The sequence below is a fragment of the Lacerta agilis genome, chromosome 7 (assembly GCF_009819535.1).
Source record: "Lacerta agilis isolate rLacAgi1 chromosome 7, rLacAgi1.pri, whole genome shotgun sequence".
Classification (NCBI taxonomy): domain Eukaryota; kingdom Metazoa; phylum Chordata; class Lepidosauria; order Squamata; family Lacertidae; genus Lacerta; species Lacerta agilis.
Window position 1 is genome coordinate 51,993,312 of NC_046318.1, and position 19,534 is coordinate 52,012,845.

Consider the following 19,534-nt stretch of genomic DNA (forward strand, 5'->3'; position numbering starts at 1 on the left):
TAAAAACTAAAAAGAAACAGAAAGCAATGTGTTTTACAGAAACCCAAAACTATGAATATTTTCATCTACCACTTAAGAATCTGGAAATGTGCAGCTGTGATCAAATCCCTTTGTATTTACTCATTCTGACTCACTAAAAACATACTGAGGACGGAAATGAAAATGTTAGCACCTGTAATAATGCTTTGGTGCTAATCTAATGCCATCATTTTATGGGATGCAAAGTATCAGTCTAGGGTGAGAGGCATGAAATACAAAAATCAAATTTCTTCCACATTTGGTGTTGATAAGCAGTCACTGCAGATATGTTGCTGGCAATCTTTTCACATCATAAGATCACATCCCTCTTTGCCAGTAAGTTTAGACTTGTGCCTTTGTGTCAACTCCATTTGACTGAAGATGTACCTGGAAAGCTAATTGTTTATTCCAAGTTGCAGCCTACAGGTCTCTATTGCCTGCAATGTTTTCCTGAATCCAGATCCTGCCAAGTCATGATACCACATCCTGGGAGGAAGGCAAAGCAGACACAACACATGGTGGGTCTGTGATATGAGCAAGATACAGCAGTGGTTGCAAAGTCCCCTTTTTTGCCCTGAACAGAAAAGAAGCCCGACTCAGCAGCTTTCATAAGGTCAAATGTCAACATAAGACCTTTTCTGTCGTATTGCTGTTAATGGAGCCTTACCCATGTGAGCCAGAGACTTCCAGAAAGCAGTAGCAGTCGCCACATGCATCTCCTTGGTGGTTATAAACAAACTCTGCGACAGAGATATGTATAGCCAAAGCTTTCTTCTCACAATGCCAGAGACAGGGCTTGAGAAGAAATTTATTGTGGATATGAGAGTTGTAGTCACTCACTGTTGTTTTCTACACCTTTATTAGATCTTTCAGAAAATTGGATAACATTGGTTTAAATGGCACATTCCAATTCCTTTTCTTCAGCAATGTAACAGAACTGAGCAGTGATCTCCTTGTCTGAGGTTTATATACTGGTAGTGATGTCCTGTGATTGGTTACTATAAATACATGCATAATAATAATAATAATAATAATAATAATAATAATAATAATTTATTTATACCCTGCTCATCTGGCTGGGTCTCCCCAGCCACTCTGGGCGGCTTCCAACAAATGTTAAAATACAATACAAAGTCACAGATTAAAAATTTCCCTAAACAGGGCTGCCTTCAGGTATTTTCTAAATGACATATAAATATAAAATGTTGGATGAAGAAAAAAAGATGGAGCAGTGGATAAAGCCAGTGTAGAAAAGCAGAAAAGACTATAAAACAGGGTATTTGATCTTGTCACAGGATTATTTGAGATTAGATAATGCAGTGGTGATGGATTGTGGTGCACCGAAGAAAAAACAAACAAACCCCAAACTGGTTTCATATCAAACACTGTGCCTCCACCAGCTGAGTATTCTGAATATTTTGTTCAGATGGAATTTCCATTAACTTGACATATTCCAAGTGAAAGAGGTTCAATGACAGTTTATTAGGGATGTAAGTAAAAGACTGCTCCACAGCAGAAAGCATTTTTTCAGAGGCCATCTTATGTGATGCTCATGTAGAAAAGAAGAATCACTGAGCAATATGTCACAGCTGAGACCATGTTGTCTGATACTGAAAAAGTGTTCCCCTTTATATTTTTGAATAACTTTTTTCAGTCAGAATGGCGTAACGGAGCTGAAGCATATATGGGGAAAATCCCATACACAGATGCAATGTTTGTTGGGGTGGGGTTCATTGCCCTTTTAAGCTCTGCAAAGAGAAGTGCTGGAACAAAAACCTACAGCTGAAAAGAATTTGGAGTGTAGCCTAGCAGCCTTAATGCACTTTCAACTCCACATGGCACAGGACTTCTCGCTTGATGCAGCTTGCTCAAATGATTTTCATGCTCAGAAAACATTCAAGAATGTTCTGCTGAGTAAGACCAAATGTCTATCAAATATAGCATCCTATTTCAGTGGTGGCTAGTTAAATGCTTCCAATGCAAAGCAACAGTCTTGTATGAAGGCAACTGTCATCTCCTGCTGTTTGTTCCCAGCAGCTATTATTCAATGTTCATCACTTCTGATCACTGATGTGCTATCAAGAGTAATCAATTCTTAAGAGACCAACCCTATGTATGTTTGTCCAAACTCCTTTTAAAACTATCTAAGCTAGTTCCCATCATTGCATCTTGTGTTAGCACTATGCACTGTGTGAAGTAATGGTTTGTTTTATATCTGCACTAAATTTAACATACATCAATTTGAGTGGGTGCATATTCTATCCTTTATTATGACTAGCCAGAGTCAAATGTAAAAGGGGAAAAGAAGTGAGGAACTGTCAAGTGTATGGGAAATAGTTTATTAGGCAGAACAAATTTCTACTGTTTCAGACACAGTATCACTACAATGGTTTCTGAAAAGTCAATTTTCAAGTGAGTTCTATGGCATGAAAATGGCTTGCAAAGAACACAGTGCTGTGTTTATCTCACAGTGCCCCTAAAGAAGGGCTTTGTACAAATGTGCTTGGTCTAACTATTTCTCTGTTTAGGGAAGCTTTTAATATTTGATGAATTATTGTATTTTAATATATTGCCGGAAGCCGCCCAGAGTAAAGCAAAAAATGAAGTTTCCTGAATCAAGGGAGCATTCTACCAACTGCAAGAGAGTCCACTGCATGTATGTCTCGTTTTTATTTGTCAGTCCTTGTGGAATTAAAAAACCAGTCTGTGGCAGACCTCCTTCATCCTAACCTCAATGGTAACACACATGCAGTACATAGCCAACTAGTTGAGTACGCAATTAATATTGCAGCACAGCTATTATTGGTACATCTGCGACCCTAGTGGGTGCTCCCACTAGGCTTAGAAGGAGAAAGTAGCTAACAGAGTATAAAAATACCAATCTAAGGTGACGTCTGTCTCCATTAACTGACCTCATTGTAATTTATGCCCCTATCTCAAAGCCAAAGGTAGTATAAAACTCCACTTGTTTGAGTATGCCTCCACCATAAGACAAATGTTGTAGAATACTGTAGAAACCTGCATGAGCCTTGTTAGAAAGTTGTATCAAAGGAATGGTGCCTAGCCTGTGGTTTTATGCCCTAAGGTTGAAGCACTTGCCTTATAGTTTTTCTTTCTAGTTTTAAATAAAAAATCAAAACAATTTTTAAACAAACACAGCCTCAAATGTACATTTCAATTTTTATTTAAAGAAATAGATTCTCTGAAGACTGACTTACCAACTAAATCATCATTTGAATTATCTTCCACTTGAACAGGAACTTCTGTAATTCAAAGATTTTTAGCCATTTACTATGTCAAGTTTTAAGGATGTTTTTATATTGTTGTAAACTGCTGTGATACATTTTTATGATACAATGGTATATAAATATTTTAATAAATAAAAATAAATAAAATAATTGTTTTACAACAATTCGTTTTCATTTGTTCACTAAGATGTGAATTTGTCATTGTTGAAAAAGCACATCCCCCCCCCCACTGGAAATGAAATGGTACAAAAACATTTAAACTCTGACATAGAGTGGGTGGGTGGGTGGGGAAATCTGTCTAAATAGAGACCACTTCAAATGTGACAGCATGTCTGTGTAGGAGAACCAGCAAATGATGCACAGGTCATCCACTGTATTTGGCAGTAGGTGTGTGTACAATTACTAAATGTGATACTCAAACTGCACAGCAGGCTCTCACAAAGTTTAGTAACTTTGTCATGTAAAAATGGCCCTTAGACGGCCAAAAATCACACCTTGCACAAAGATTAATGTATTCGTTGTTACCTGCTTTGTCTTTAATGTTGAATACCACACTATTTACAAAGGATTGATGTGTTGCGCATATATATACAGTGGTACCTCAGAAGTCAAACGGAATCAGTTCCGAAAGTCCATTCGACTTTCAAAATGTTCGAAAACCAAGGCACCATTTCTGATTGGCTGCTGGAAGCTCCTGCAGCCAACCAGAAGCCGCAGAAGCTGCGTTGGGACGTTCGGGTTCCAAAGAACATTCGCAAACCAGAACATTCACTTCTGAGTTTGCGGCGTTCAGGACCCAAAACGTTTGAGTCACAAGGCAACCAAGGTACGACATATATATATACAGGGTGAGTCTTTTAAAAGAGGCCCCGTGGAACACATGTACTCTGTATCCGCGGGGCCTCTTTTAAAGGACTCACCCTGTATATACATACATATATATGAGAAATGATAACTACACTCTTAGTAAATTCCTGCTTATTCACTTTTTTAACCATTATGGGTTGCTTTGGAAAAGTTAGTTGGATTTGCTAAAATGGTAACTTCAAAAGGGATAGTCTGACCACTCCACTAGACTAGGCTATAGAAATGGGTATCCCTAAACAATGTATAAAGCTATTTTGTACACTGCCCTGATATCTAAGGGGATATCCTAACCCAAGGAGTAGGTGGAGGTGCCACATTCACTGGCTCTCCTGGAGTAAGAGCTCCATCATCACCACTGTGCCTGTTGTATGCACAGTTGGAAACCTACCAGCAGTAGTGTTCCCACCACTGATAACCCATGCATGGCCTCAAAACTGGGCAGAATTGGGGGGGGGGAGGCTAGAACCTAAGCCAGCCCACTGCCAGGTGAGGAGCCAGCTTGAGCTGGCATAGCAAAGCAAAAAACAACCCCAGAGCTTTTGACCTTTGCCCTGGATGCGTAGAACTAGGAGAACTTTGAATGTAGCATGGGCTCTGCCACTATAATCATCCCAGGAGCCAGGTGACTCCAAGTTAGGGCTGCCTTTTAAAATCATTTTTAAAAGCTTTCAATAAATGATTAAATAAATAAATAAATAAATAAATGAAGGAAGGAAGGAAGGAAGGAAGGAAGGAAGGAAGGAAGGCTACTGAACTACAATGTCCATTTCAGTTTCCAAGAAACTGAATTAATAAAATAGTTCTGCTCATGACATTGTTATATATTATAACAGAAGGAATCGGAAAAGGTATGTGCCCTGGTGAACAATTTTGGGCACACTCTTATACTATCACCATTACATAAATAGGTTTTAGCATAGTGTGACAAAATAATGTACAAACCTGTCTCATGGGGTTGAGCAGTCACATGATCTTTTGTATGTTCTCTCTCATCCACTGTTAAAAGTTGGGAAAACGTATGTTATCTTATATTGTGTATGCCTGTGCTATTATTACTAATAATGATTTCTACTAAACAAATTGATATATTTTATATAAACCAAAATATATTCAGGCTGGTTTTGTAGTTATACAGACATACTTAAAGAAATAAGAAAAAGACAAGCTTAAATTCTTTTTAAAAAATCAGCAATGATTGTATGAACTTTAAGGATGATACAGAGCACATAGGTTGTCAAATTGTACATTACAGCATAAGTGTGTGACACGGATATAAAATACAGCATTTTCTTCCCTCTCGTTTTTCCCAAGCATTTTAGTTTTAGCGTGTACATCATAAAATACTCTCTTATTTTTTAAAGCCAAATATCTAAATATTTATTTGAGCTATCACAGCTGGATATTTCAGCTACAGTTTTGACTTCCGAAATGAGCAAACCAAAGAAAATGAGTGGTTTACTGGAGTCATATGCCAACACTTGAGTCCTTAAAAACAAACAGATGTTTGTTCCAAAGGTAGGGCAGATTCAACATAACAGCTACGGTTTGGCAGTGTACTCCATTCTTAAAGATGTATACCCTCTTCCAGTGATATCCATGCATGTCTCCTTAAAGTAACTTTGAAATAGTGAGCTTCCATAAGACAAGAAAAGGCTGTACTAAAGCATGTTCAAGTGCAGAGGATGTCAAAACAAAATTGCTAAGCTGGCTGGTAGAGTGGACTCTGTGATTTTCCCTACCTATGGAGTATGAGATCAAATACAACAGAGGAATGCCCAGCAGGCATCCAGGAAGCAAAAAGCTCAAGAAAGATAGGTAGCTGACCAATTAGTTCACAGAATCCTCAACTTCAGCTGGAATTTCATATTTAGAAGTGACCTGGGTCTCCATAAAATAGCTGCAATGCAGCAGGGGTGGGTGGGTGTTATTTGAAACAGTAAAATGGTGGGTAGAATGGAGTGATTAACTTTCTTCCCACTTGCTGCTTTTCCCCAGTGACATAGACACATATCTGGAAACATGGCTGGGTAAAAAATGGGTGAGAGGAGCGTGTTGCAGGGTAAAAAGAGAGGTGTCAAGGAGCCCTTTCCCTACTTTTAATTGCACCCTCCACAGCCACTATGTACCGTATTTTTTGCTCCATAATACACACTTTTTTCCTCCTAAAAAGTAAGGGGAAATGTCTGTGCGTCTTATGGAGCGAATGCATGGTCCCTGGAGCCAAACTACCCAGGGGGGAAAGGCAGATCCTGCTTTTTCTGTTGTAGAAAGAGCTAAAGGCTAACAAGAGGGAAAGAGAGTGTTGAAAGGAACCCGCTCAACAGCTGATTGCAGGAGATCGGGGAGGGAGATAAGGGAGCTAGCTCCCTTCCTGCCCCGCCCAGGCCCCTTGCACAGCCCTTTGGGAAGGAAGGCTGAGGATCCTGGGAAATTGAGTTTTTCAGCCATTTGAGGCTCTCTGTTACTTTTCCTCTTGCTTTCTATTACTGGCTGGTGCTTACTGGTTTGCTTTCTTCTTGCTTTCTATTACCTACTGGTGCTTACTGGTTTGTACTGGTTTGCTTTCCTCTTGCTTTCTATTACTTGCTGGTGCTTACTGGTCTGTACTGGTTTGTACTGGTGCTTACTGGTTTCTACAGGTTCGCTTTCCTCTTGCTTCCTATTACTTGCTGGTGCGTACTGGTTTGTACTGGTGCTTACTGGTCTGTACTGGTTTGTACTGGTGCTTACTGGTTTGTACTGGTTTGCTTTCTCTTGCTTCCTATTACTTCCTGGTGCGTACTGGTTTGTACTGGTGCTTACTGGTCTGTACTGGTTTGCTTTCCTCTTGCTTCCTATTACCTGCTGGTGCTTACTGGTGCGTACTGGTTTGTACTGGTGCTTACTGGTTTGTACTGGTGCTTACTGGTTTGTACTGGTTTGCTTTCCTCTTGCTTCCTATTACTTGCTGGTGCGTACTGGTTTGTACTGGTGCTTACTGGTCTGTACTGGTTTGTACTGGTGCTTACTGGTTTGTACTGGTTTGCTTTCCTCTTGCTTCCTATTACCTGCTGGTGCTTACTGGTTTGTACTGGTGCTTACTGGTTTGTACTGGTTTGCTTTCCTCTTGCTTCCTATTACCTGCTGGTGCTTACTGGTCTGTACTGGTGCTTACTGGTTTGTAAGCAATGCTTTCCCCCTTTGCAAAAGCTGCACAAATCTGAACTGATCCTCAAAAAGCAGGGCTTTTCCCTTTGCAAAAAAAGCTGCAAAACTTTGAGCTGATTCTAAAAAAAAACAAACACATAGGTTTTAGAGGAGGAAAACCAGAAAAATATTTTTTCCCTGGTTTCCTCCTGTAAAAACGAGGTGCACCCTATGTTCCGGAGCGTCCTATGGAGCGAAAAATACGGTAGGTGGTCATTCTTGAATTCCAGTATGAATCCCTGCTATTAGCATAATTCAGAGTCTAGACGGAAATGTTATATGGTGTCAGGGAACTGTCCCCGGCTCAGCGCAGGGTGGTGGAAGGGCTCTCGGGATGCTACAGAGAGCCCCGGCCCCACCTAACCAGCAGCACCTCCTCTTCCAGCGGAGGAAGCAGCGATGTCTCAAGTGGGATGGGGCATGCAGCTCAGGGGCTTCAGAGAAAAGGCTCTGGGGATGTTGGAGAGACCCTGCACCCCCCTCGCTCAGTGGGCGAGGAGGGAGACACACCATGTCTGTCACCCCAAATGCGCAGAGGGGTGAAACGCAAGGAGGGGAGGTGGAGATTTCAGATACAGAAACTCTTATGTTGGGGTCCCAGCCAGAAGGGGCCACTCCCGGATTCTGCTAGCGACTGATATGGTCATGTTTTTCAGCACTCTGCACTGTAAATAGTATGCACAATAAAACTGTTAAAAGACAGTTCGACTCATGCCTGCTTACTCGTTAGCAACCCAACGCAGACCTGACATATGGTAAGAGAAGGCAAAGGGAAATCAGGTTCACAAATATCCTAGTAACCTTCCTTGCCACACCTGAGACAGGTAGCTTTAAAAATGGGGGACAGGTTTGATCTCTTCTATCTCCTCCTGACAGAGAAACTTAATGTTCACTTTTCCCAGGACAGCAAAGAGGTAGCAGCAAAAATAGCCTTAATACATCTCTCAGTATTTCTCACAGAACACCTTATGAGTCCACACTGATTTGTGATTATTTGAATTCACAGAAGCAAATGTCAAAGTGACATGCAAATATATAGTATGTAAATACCTTCAGAGCTTTTAAGATCCAGATGTCTAAATTTTTATCAATAAATTCAGTGGTTAAAAACCATCATCTTGTACAATGAAGTTTCTCAGCAGTTCTCTGTCCAGTATTCCTCTTATTCCACACATGAACAGCAGGTAAAAAGTGCTTTCATGAATTAGAGAAAAATAACTTTAATAAAAGTTATACTCAAATTAGTTTCTCTCACCTTGGTTAATTCATGCATACATACCTGAATAAATTTGTTCAGTAGCAGAATGTGGAACATCTGCTTCATCTATGGGCATATAAAAATGAATTAGATAACATGCTGTTAGAGTAGCAACCAAATTAAACTAACAAAAACAACACCTCACAAAGAAAGAGCACACAAAATTATTTCCTTATATGACAGCTGCAGGACAAATAATGTTGGAACAGAAATGGAGGGCCTAAGTAGCAACTGTTACTAATGAGTGGATAGGTAAGGTATGGGAATTTGCTTTAATTATTAAACTGACACACTTATGAGATAAAAAGAAACAGGTCGAAGACAAAATGACATTATACCAAATTGGATCTTGGCAACTGAGTACTGCTGAAAGAGCTTTTAGCTCTAAAAGATACCTTGTGGATTTGCAATATCCTAAAATTTAATGGGACTATTGTGTTTGAATCATGCTTGTGGGTTTGTTTTCCAAACGCATCTGGCTGGCCACTGTGAGAAGAGGATGCTGGACTAGATGGGCCATTGGCCTGATCCAGGAGAAGCAGGCTCTTATGTTCTTTAATAATGATAATGGTGGTAATGATAATGATCATCATTAACAGCAACAGCAGCTAATTTACAGAGATAATTATACACAAATATGGGGAATTTATAGCTTATGAAATCATAAACTTTGGATTTAAAAAGGATTCTTAGGGCTGATTCCTAATAAGATGGAATGAACCATTTTTTATACTCACTTTCATGTGTTTGATCAGTACTCTCTATTGGCTCTGTTAGATATATAATACATATAATAAATAAATCACAGCCTTTATAAGACCAAAACTAACAATATAAAGAGGTAATGTGTACACAAACTGTAATTTAAGATAGAGCTAGGACCTTTATAAGCAGGAGAAAGAAACCTTACACTTTAGTTCTCAGACTCCAAAATACCTATTCAGACAACACAACCGAAAATCCCTTCAAATGTGACAAAATGCCTATGTGGAAAGTATTGCTGTTCAAGAAACAATAAAGTTAGATGTGGATTGGTCATCACATGCACACTTCTGTATTTCTCTTTGTGTATGCATACAGGAATCCATGACTGACGGCGCCTCCCTACAATGTAGATACTGTACACAATGTGCAGCAAATAATTAAGATACAATAATCACATTGATAAGGCAGATATAAAGGTCCCACAACATTTCCTATTTGGCTGTGCTGTTTCTACAACATTGTTTTCATATTTCAAGTGGACTTGAGACGCCAATATTGCAGCTGCTGCTAAGATGGGCATGTTTTATTTAATCCAGCAATAAGCATTAGTTTTGCAGCATAATTATTCTCACCACCACCACCCCTAGTTAATAAATGAATATATTCATTTATAGATAAATGATGATAAAATGAATATATGCTTACCTTGCATATTTTCATAATAATGTTCGGATAACAGTTCTCCATCTGAAAAGAGAACAATGTTGTAATATAGTTCACAAGAAAATGTATTCTTTTTTGGCACCAGCTGAAAACATTCTTATTTAGATAAACCTAGCCAGATGTTTAGAAAGTTAGTATGAGTTTTTATTTGTTTTAGTCTATTTTATTGTGGTTTTAACTTTCTGTATGTTTCAAATTATGGTTGTAAAAATTTCAGTGATAATTTTATCGTTTTATCTTTTTTGAAAACCACTTTGAGGCGGGGGTTTTCTACAATAAATGGTATATAAATTTTATGGAACAAACAAACAAAATAATGCTGCAGGCCTCTCTGATTAAGGAAAAAAAGAATCCAGGTCCATGTAATGTAAATTAAAGATAATGACTATGCAGGACTTTCACAAAAATGTGGTTGTAACTCAGGGGTCTGAGGATGGAATAGATTGATGGAGTAGAGAAGCCACCCAAAGCTTCATTTTGTCAACAACAACAAAAGAAAAAAAGATACAAAACCTGTCATTAGGGTTCTTTTCTACATGTTTATACATAATGTGTAGCTAAACCCTTAGAGAGTATCAATTATAGGAGTTGCATCAAAGGAATCAATGTCTATCACTAACCAGGCTCCTGCTGACAGCATTCAGTTTTTCCTGAGATTGCAAATTCTTTCAGCTTCTAGAAAAGGGCTGGAGAAACTCCAGCCAACCCTACAATTCTATGATTCTATAGCCTACATGCCTAATTAGGCCTGTCAGGCCTCTGCATTAGGCTTCCAGACCTCCCCATTTGGCCCAGCCACACCTTTTATATATAAGCGATGCAGCAGGTAAAAGCCTGGGCTCAGCTTTGCACTGTAGCAAATTTGTCTGCAATGACTAAGGTAGAGAACTGTTTAGAACTATTTCAACATGCCTGTTTGAAAAGAGAAGAAAATTTTTCTTGCTGTCAGTTCAGTTACAGAGCAAAGACATAATTGCTACTACTTATATGTTCAAAAGTGCAGAATAACTCATTAGATATATATCTTTAGTCCACCTATACATAACTCATGCAGGACATGACTTGCTCAGTGTGTGCACTAAAACAGCAAAGAAACAGCCAAGGAAAACCATTACTGCCAAGTCATTATTTTTCAAAGTCACAGTCAATTTACCTGTATTCTGAGCTTCAATAAATTCTTCATTTTCTAATTCTAAAAAAAATATACATAATTAAAATTTTAAAACTGGAAAGCTACAATGGTTATGAGTTAATAAAGAAAAAAGTAACAAAATCACAATTTCCTTTATGTCAGATTAATTAGCATATATGCTAGAAAAAGACTTGAATACATAAGTTTTTAAAGGACTGTGAAATGCAAAGCAGTTTGTCTTAATCAGTGAATGCTCTCACACACAAACACACTACACACACACACACACACACACACACACACACTTGTAGTGAAGTGGACTGCCTGGATAAGAGTAGGGATCTCAAATGAAGTTGGAAGCACACTGAGAAGGGGAGAGATGCACTCACAAATTTTTGATGACTGGAATGCCCCCTACTCTAGTGTGGAACAGCACTGGACATTCCAGAAACTATGGCCTGGTGTTTTCAAACACTGGGACATCATCAAATAGTTCCCAGTGCTTGAATCAAGAAGATCCCAATGGGCTGGCAAAGCTTGTAGAGGGCCCCTTCAGATAGGTGGATCAGATGGAGGAAAGGGAAAGAAACTAAGATTGCAATCCTAAACACACTTACTAGAGATAAAGCTACATTGAAGGCAACAGGCCTTGCTGCTGAGTAAACATGGACAGAGAGTGAGGGAAGAAGAAAGTATCTGCTTTGGGGGCAAGTTGCTTGAGAAGGTGGGGTAGGACAGCTTCAAGCATGATCAAATGAAACTGATTATCTAGGCACATTTCAATCCAGTTTCAGACCTGGTTTTGGAATCAAAATTCGCTTGTCCAGATCAATTTCCAGATTTATGTTGTGAATAAATAAAAATAAATTTAAAAAATGACCTATGTCAGGAGAAATTTGTATCCCATAATGCAGCTTTTGATACCATTAGTCTCAGTTTCTTTCTGGACTGCCTTTGGGGTTTAGGAGTCATGGGAGATGCTTTGTGGTGGTTCCACTCAAACCTCTGAAAGTAATCAAACCAGTGACCTTTTGCATGCAAAGGTAGTTCTCTGTCACTGAGCAATATTTTATGTTTGGGACAGAGAAAGAAAAGGTTCCCCCACAATCACATATTTCACTATATAACACACACAACTTATTTGTTGCTGATTAAAGCTCAACATTTTTGTAAGGCACAAGGAATCTTAGGCTAGGCACAAGGAATGATTTGCATTTCATTGTCAGTTTTTCAAAACTTTAAAATACAACTAGAAAAACTGATTCATCTATGGCCCTTTCACACAAGCCAAGCTGTCTGCTGCTTCTTCTAGGTGACATTCAATGTACATTATATTTACTTACTTACTTACCCATTCATATATAATTTAATCATAAAATATCCAAGAGGTGAGCAATAGCAAATTATCATAAAAATGATATAATATAAATACAAACTGTTCAGCCACTATACACATATAAATACCATTCTGGGTAGGGAAGCAGAAAGCTTTCCCCACAACCCAATCCAGAAATGCAGGCATTAATCAGCTGAGAAAGGCCCATGAGATCAACTCAAACCCATAATTGCAATATACACACAGTACAGCCATACTGTTACAGCAACATGTTATAAATGACACTTGATGGCGCCTGAAGCAAGTTTCCTGTGAGCCTCAGCAGAGTGAGTAGGAGCTTTTAAAAACAATACAGAAAAGTTTATATCCCAGCCAGATAAGGACTCCGGGAGTCGCCGGGAGGTATTTTAAACCTTCCTCCCTTCCCTTGAGGCTCTCCTAAAGCCCCTTTGAAACTCCGCTGAAACCATCCAAAACTCATTGAGGCTAACTAAAACTATTTGAGGCTAATTACAATCCTTGAGTTCCCTCCAAACAAAGCCCTCAAATATATAGACGGGACAAAGTAATCCAAATCTTTCTAGTCCTGGGATGGTACTCGCAAGACAGAATTATAAAGAAATGGGAAATTCGCTTACGCAGGCTGCTGGAACCCCCCCTCCCCCAGGAAAAAGCAGGCTAAAATCTCATATTATTTTAAACCAAACATGTTATAAATGTGAGGACTTTCAAACGATATTACAACCAGCAATAAAAACAAATGTCCTGAATCACAGTGTTGTTATAAAGTCACACAACATACCATGTTCATCCACATAGTCCTGCTTTTCTGTGTCATGTAAATAAGGTTCTGCAAGTAAAGAGACTGTTAATGCATGCAATAAATCTACTGTCATATATTATTCCTAAGAATTCACATCTTACTGCATTTACGGTAATTGGCATTTAACTGGGAAGCCGATATAGCAAGCAACATGGAAGGCAAGGGCAAAATGAGTAGCTCACAACGTCCCAGAGGGCTGGGATATGTGCCTTTGTGTAGGTCAACGTGCATGTGTACAGGCAATGGTGGAGGTATTAATAGAAGCGGTAGAGACAGGGGAGCAATCTGGGAGGAAGAAAATTGAGTAGCCAGAGAGGAGAGCAGGGTGCCACATTACCGGTAGTTAGAAAAGAAAGAGCAGAAGGATCCATTAAAATCACCACCACCACTACTGGTTCCCTTCCTCTATCAACCATCAAATCAGAGATCACTTCTTTTCTATTGACTGAACTGGAAAAGACATGGATCTGGGGCTGTCCAGCATTGCTAGGGATCTGAGGCACTGATACTTATGGATCCTCATAATTTACACCAGGGATTACCTCAAAAGTACCCATCATATCACAAGCTGCCTCTGTATACATAGATGTGTTATGTGATTTGTTGGTGGTATTACTATAAGTATTAATTTGATTGTGGCTTTTCAGGGACCCTTGGTAAAATCATACAAATTCAAGAGGATCTGTCTTAATTCTGCTAATCTGATTTTTTATTCATACATAAAAGAAAAGTATGTTTGGCTGTGTATATGCATGCACTTTCTTTCAATTTGTATGTTTGGGGCAGGTCTGACCTAGGAAGAGGGGGGAAGAAGCAACCAGAAGGAACAGTACCTACAGCACACTTTCCGGATATGACACAGGCCCAAAAATGTCCCTGCTCTGTTGGGTAACATAACCTCACTTTTAAATTAAGTAGAATCCAACTTTAAAATGTACCGTAGGTATCTGTGTAATACCTGTGTTATGCTCCAGAGCATCCTCTAGATTTAGTTCTGTGTCATCTGTGGAAGACAGACAAAAATATGTTATTCATTTGTGCAAATCATAGAACATGTTTCTATACAGATGGTTGACAGACTGGATGAAAGAAGGAGGAATCAGGACTGCACTAGGTCTCTTACAGTCAATTTAACATATTAATCATATCTGCAAAGAGGCCTGCACTTCCAAATTCATGTTTTACAGATTATGTGTTTGAGTCTATGTAAATTAGCCTCATACAGCAGTATCCAATGGAGGAGTTCCATTTATGCAAGGATTTTCATTTGCATAATGAAACTCCGCCCCCCTGCCATTCCCAGATCTGCTTCAGGGGCTTGGGAGAACAACCAAAACAGATTTATGGGGTGCACGGGAAGAGCAGAGGAATGGGAAGTTTCCTTGTGCAGCCACTAACAGAACTACTTAGTTGGATATAGCCCTCTGCATATAGGCATTATGGGATACAAATGTGATATATAAACCAACTACTACTAATTATTATTATAATAATTATTATGTATATATTGATGCATATACCATTTTGGTGTCATAGTGTTTATTTCTTAGCTTACTAAATCAGTATTTTTATTGTACAAATTGTTCCAAAGCAAAACAGAAATGAGTAATAAAGAACAGGCTTCATGCATCACACACCACTTACAAAAAGCACATGCCCTGGCCATCTGACAGTCAGAAACCATTTCCTCTTTTCATTAGCTTCAATTAAAAACCTTTCTTAAAACAGATAAAGAAGCTATCAAGAGGAACCACTTTCAAATATTAATCATCCTTCTTCCCCTTGTTTCTTATTACAGCAATTAGGCTGCCACTTATTATTTTTAGTATATTATTTATAGTTGGAGCCAGTCTTTCAATCACAGTCCTTAGTCATCAATGGAAATAAAAACATTTTTGGCTGTGATCTCACCAAAGATACAGCAGTAATACTATTTGGTTACCTTAAACATAGTATACTAGAGGAAGATATATAAATGTCTACTCATTTGCTAACAGCCAGAATTACAATATGTCAGAACTGGAAAAGACCAGACAAGATTCTTGGCTAGTCAAAGTCTGGGATATGGCATGCATAGTGGAAGTTCACAAATCTGGTTTGAAGTGAAAGAGGCAACAAGAAAATGTTTTTATGGAAGAAACTTAATTTGTTTATTTCTTATTGGAACAAAGTAAAAATATAAGACTCAGTGGATCAATATTATTTGCTGAGGGAAAGTTAATAGTATGAAGTGTAGGTGAAATAGTTAATAAGTAACATAAGACTATAACTTTTCTTTTTCTTTAGCATTTATATAAATATTTAACAGTTTGAGAATGTGAGTATATAAAAATATTAAAAATGTATCATAATAGTATTTTATTAATCTTACGGTATTAACTGTAACTGCTGCACTGCAATGTATTTAACAAATAAATATATACACATATTAAAATAATAATTTATAAGAGCACAAGGAGCTTTCACTGCTATATTACAATAAGCATTATTTTAAACCCTGTTCTGGGATGTCTTTTTTGTCTCACATTTTAAATGCACATTGTGCATTTACTTTAAAGATAACAGGAATGCAGTATCGACAGCCTACCAAGACAAAAGACAAGCTTTCTTTGATCTAAACAATGTTCACATTTGCAGTTCCATTGCTCACAAGGTTGGTTAAGCGTAGAGAAACAGACACACTCTATATAACATATTACTTCTATGTGAATAATAACCAGACAAACCTTGGCCTTCTGGTTCATATGTAGCTTCTTCCGTATGTGCATGATATTCATATGCATCTGAAAATTAGAAGTTCATATTAAATCACAAGAAGCTATTAATACTGTTGTCAAGGCTGGAGGGTTTAAATTAGTTTGACTAACTAGTTTCAGTCCTTGTGATTAACTAACTGAAGATTGATGGGAAAGAAAGTCACACAACTATAACTGGGAATGCCCAGGTTTTATCAACACTAGCCATGAAAAGTTTGGAGTAGAAAATTTTCCCCCAGGAACAGATGGCCAAAGAAAGTAATAATAGATATTACCTCAAAACATTTAATAACTACTTAATAGCAGGATTCTGTGCATGTCAATTCAGAATAAAGTCCCTTTGCATTCAATGGGACTTGAACTCCAGTGTAGTTTGTGTAGAATTCAAGCCTAGATGAACTACCGGTAATGAATGCACATTGATTTCAACAAGTATTATGAAATGCAATATATTTTGATCAGAACAGCTATCTTCAAATATTTTGATCTGGCATTTCATTAAACCCCTCTAACATGGGACCCACTTATATATTTTCTCTCTGATTCTCTATCTTTCTTTTCCTCTCTCCCCTTGCTCTACTGATCTTTGTTCTCTATGTATGGGTATTTCATCTCCACTTGTGGGTTTTCCTTTTACTGGATTCTCTCTACCCAAACTACAGACAGGTGCCGTAATCATGGTCCTCTGCCCAGACCTTCACATAACTGCTGCCTCCAATGTTAGCACAGAAACAGAAATTTATCTGTCACCTCCCAAAAGGATCTTACAAAGGCCTCGACCCTGATGGAATTGCCATAGACAATTTAACATTGGTTTTTCTAGTTAAGACTTATTAAGATTATAGACTGAATGTACGTGAACCATGCTACCCTCAAATGTTGAGTGAGTCGCCTATGTATGGCATCTTTGCCCTGACTAGTATTTCTCCACACATAAGTTATCATCACCTGGCTGAGAAGATGCATTATTTAAATAACATAAAATGTGAAATGGCATTGAATCATGGCAATCTGTTTTAGGTAAAGTTCCAGGTAAGTAGCCATGTTGGTCTGATGCAGTTGAAATAAATAAAAAAATAAGAACATTGTCCAGTAGCGCCTTAGAGACCAACTAAGTTTGTTCTGGGTATAAGCTTTCGTGTGCATGCACACTTCTTCAGATACGATAGGTAAAGTTGTGATCCACTTAGGTGAGGTTGAAAACCAACACTTAAAAATTCCATCATATAAACTATCTCTCCCATTAAATTTGCAAATATTTAGGATCAATTCAAAGACACATGTTCATCACCTGATATATCACTTCACAACATCTTAAAGCTATTATGAAAAGCAGACATACCATGACCGTCATCTGTGTCTGGCTCTCCTGGTTGATAGTCACTTGCAGGTTCTGAAATGAAGAATAAGGGAAATATTTGGTTTTTGAAGGTAATCGCTTGGAGTACTGCAATGTGCTCTATGTGGGGCTATCTTTGAAGGTGACCCGGAAACTACAACTAATCCAGAATGCGGCAGCTAGACTGGTGACTGGGAGCGGCTGCCGAGACCACATAACACTGGTCTTGAAAGACCTACATTGGCTCCCAGTACGTTTCCGAGCACAATTCAAAGTGTTGGTGCTGACCTTTAAAGCCCGAAACGGCCTCGGTCCAGTATACCTGAAGGAGCATCTCCACCCCCATCATTCTGCCCGGACACTGAGGTCCAGTGCCAAGGGCCTTCTGGTGGTTCCTTCGCTACAAGAAGCCAAGTTACAGGGAACCAGGCAGAGGGCCTTCTCGGTAGTGGCACCCACCCTGTGGAATGCCCTCCTACCAGATGTCAAAAAGAAAAACAACTACCAGATTTTTAGAAGACATCTGAAGGCAGCCCTGTTTATAGAATGATAGAATCATAGAATCATAGAGTTGGAAGAGACCACAAGGGCCATCCAGTCCAACCCCCTGCCAAGCAGGAAACACCATCAAAGCATTCCTGACAGATGGCTGTCAAGCCTCTGCTTAAAGACCTCCAAAGAAGGAGACTCCACCACACTTCTTGGTAGCAAATTCCACTTTAGGGAAGCTTTTAATGTTTAATAGACTATTGTATTTTAATATTCTGCTGTTAGCCGCCCAGAGTGGCTGGGGAAACCCAGCCAGATGGGTGGGGTATAAATAATAATAATAATAATAATAATAATAATAATAATAATAATTATTATTATTATTATTATTATTATTATTATTATTACATAAAATATTGTATTCAGTGTAGCACTAGGAAAAACATTTCGTCAGTGGACTTCTTCTCCCCCTGTATGTCTCCTAAAGCTGTTCTGGGATTACCCCAAACCTTCCAGAGCACATTTGGGGACAGGGCAGGGCTTGTGGGAGGTAGAGGGGAATAGAGCAAGGAAATCCCATTATGCTATTGCAAATACTTTGTTGAATACCACTTACTGCTAAGTGAAAATATTGTCAATTTTCAGAAAAGTGCCCAATTAATCTATCAGCTTTTAGACACAAATGCTTGGAGTGGACATAACCCTGGAACTAGAATGTAAGGACTGGAGTAGACCACAGAACCATTTGTGCTGTCTTCCAATACCTCTTTTATTGCAAGTGAATTTCCTCATGCCTCCCTGCATCTTGGTATGAGCATCATCAATTCAGGTTAAAGTGAATCCAGGCATACTTCTAAATATTTTGAACATCCTGATAAAATTACAATTTTCAGGATCTTAGGCTTCAGGTTAGATGTATGCCTAAATACAAGAACATAGGAGGAATTCATGCATGAGAGGGGGAAGGCAGAAGGAAGGGCACACATGATGCTGCAGTCTTCATCCATTCACTAAACTCTCCTTCCAATGATGTCCAAACTGGGTCACAATACATTATACAAGTCATTTAAAACAGACTTGATGACATACTATGTTTGACTGAACTGAATGAACTCAAAGACATATATTTATTCCATAAAAGTCTAAGTAAAATATCACCACCTTCTTAATTTCTTTCCAAAAAAAAAAAGAAATGAAAAGAAAAACAGGCTGAATACTCTTAATATTTCAGGTACCTTCATAGACAGATTCTGGTGTTTCTAATACTTCTGGCACTTTATCTTCAAGGTCTCCATCATAGACATCCTGTTCTGTGGGAACTTCAGGTGTTTCACTATTCTCCTCCTGAAAATCTGTTTCTTCATCCGCTTCACTTATTTTTTCTTAAAATGTTAGAAAAACAGCATATCAAACATCTAACAGAACAGTCTCAATTGCATTCTGTAATCACCACCCTTCTAAACAGATCATTGGTACAATCCAAACACATTTAAGGCCCACTGGGTTGGATCCAGGTGGAATTTTGCTAACTGGATGCTCCCACAGGAGGAAGGGGAAGAACACCATTTCGGAGACCCCCCTTCCTCAGACAGTGCACTTGAAAATCTGTTCCAGAGTATTAGGAGACCCTGAAGAACAGTATGGGAAGTTGCAC

At 38.7% G+C, this 19,534-nt stretch overlaps 1 protein-coding gene across 1 annotated transcript in view; it reads right to left on the reverse strand.

The window, feature by feature from the left end:
- The window catches only part of ASPH (aspartate beta-hydroxylase), a 96,701-nt gene that overhangs the window by 38,329 nt on the left and 38,838 nt on the right, over nt 1-19,534 (reverse strand). Inside the window, exons 6-16 of the mRNA XM_033155293.1 lie at nt 19,116-19,262; nt 17,395-17,445; nt 16,023-16,079; nt 14,255-14,299; nt 13,276-13,323; nt 11,159-11,197; nt 9,988-10,029; nt 9,315-9,347; nt 8,599-8,643; nt 5,076-5,129; nt 3,237-3,281 (exon numbers count right to left, since the gene is read on the reverse strand). Of these exons, the coding sequence (XP_033011184.1) occupies nt 3,237-3,281; nt 5,076-5,129; nt 8,599-8,643; nt 9,315-9,347; nt 9,988-10,029; nt 11,159-11,197; nt 13,276-13,323; nt 14,255-14,299; nt 16,023-16,079; nt 17,395-17,445; nt 19,116-19,262 (606 nt within the window). The remainder of the gene's footprint in view (nt 1-3,236; nt 3,282-5,075; nt 5,130-8,598; nt 8,644-9,314; nt 9,348-9,987; nt 10,030-11,158; nt 11,198-13,275; nt 13,324-14,254; nt 14,300-16,022; nt 16,080-17,394; nt 17,446-19,115; nt 19,263-19,534) is intronic.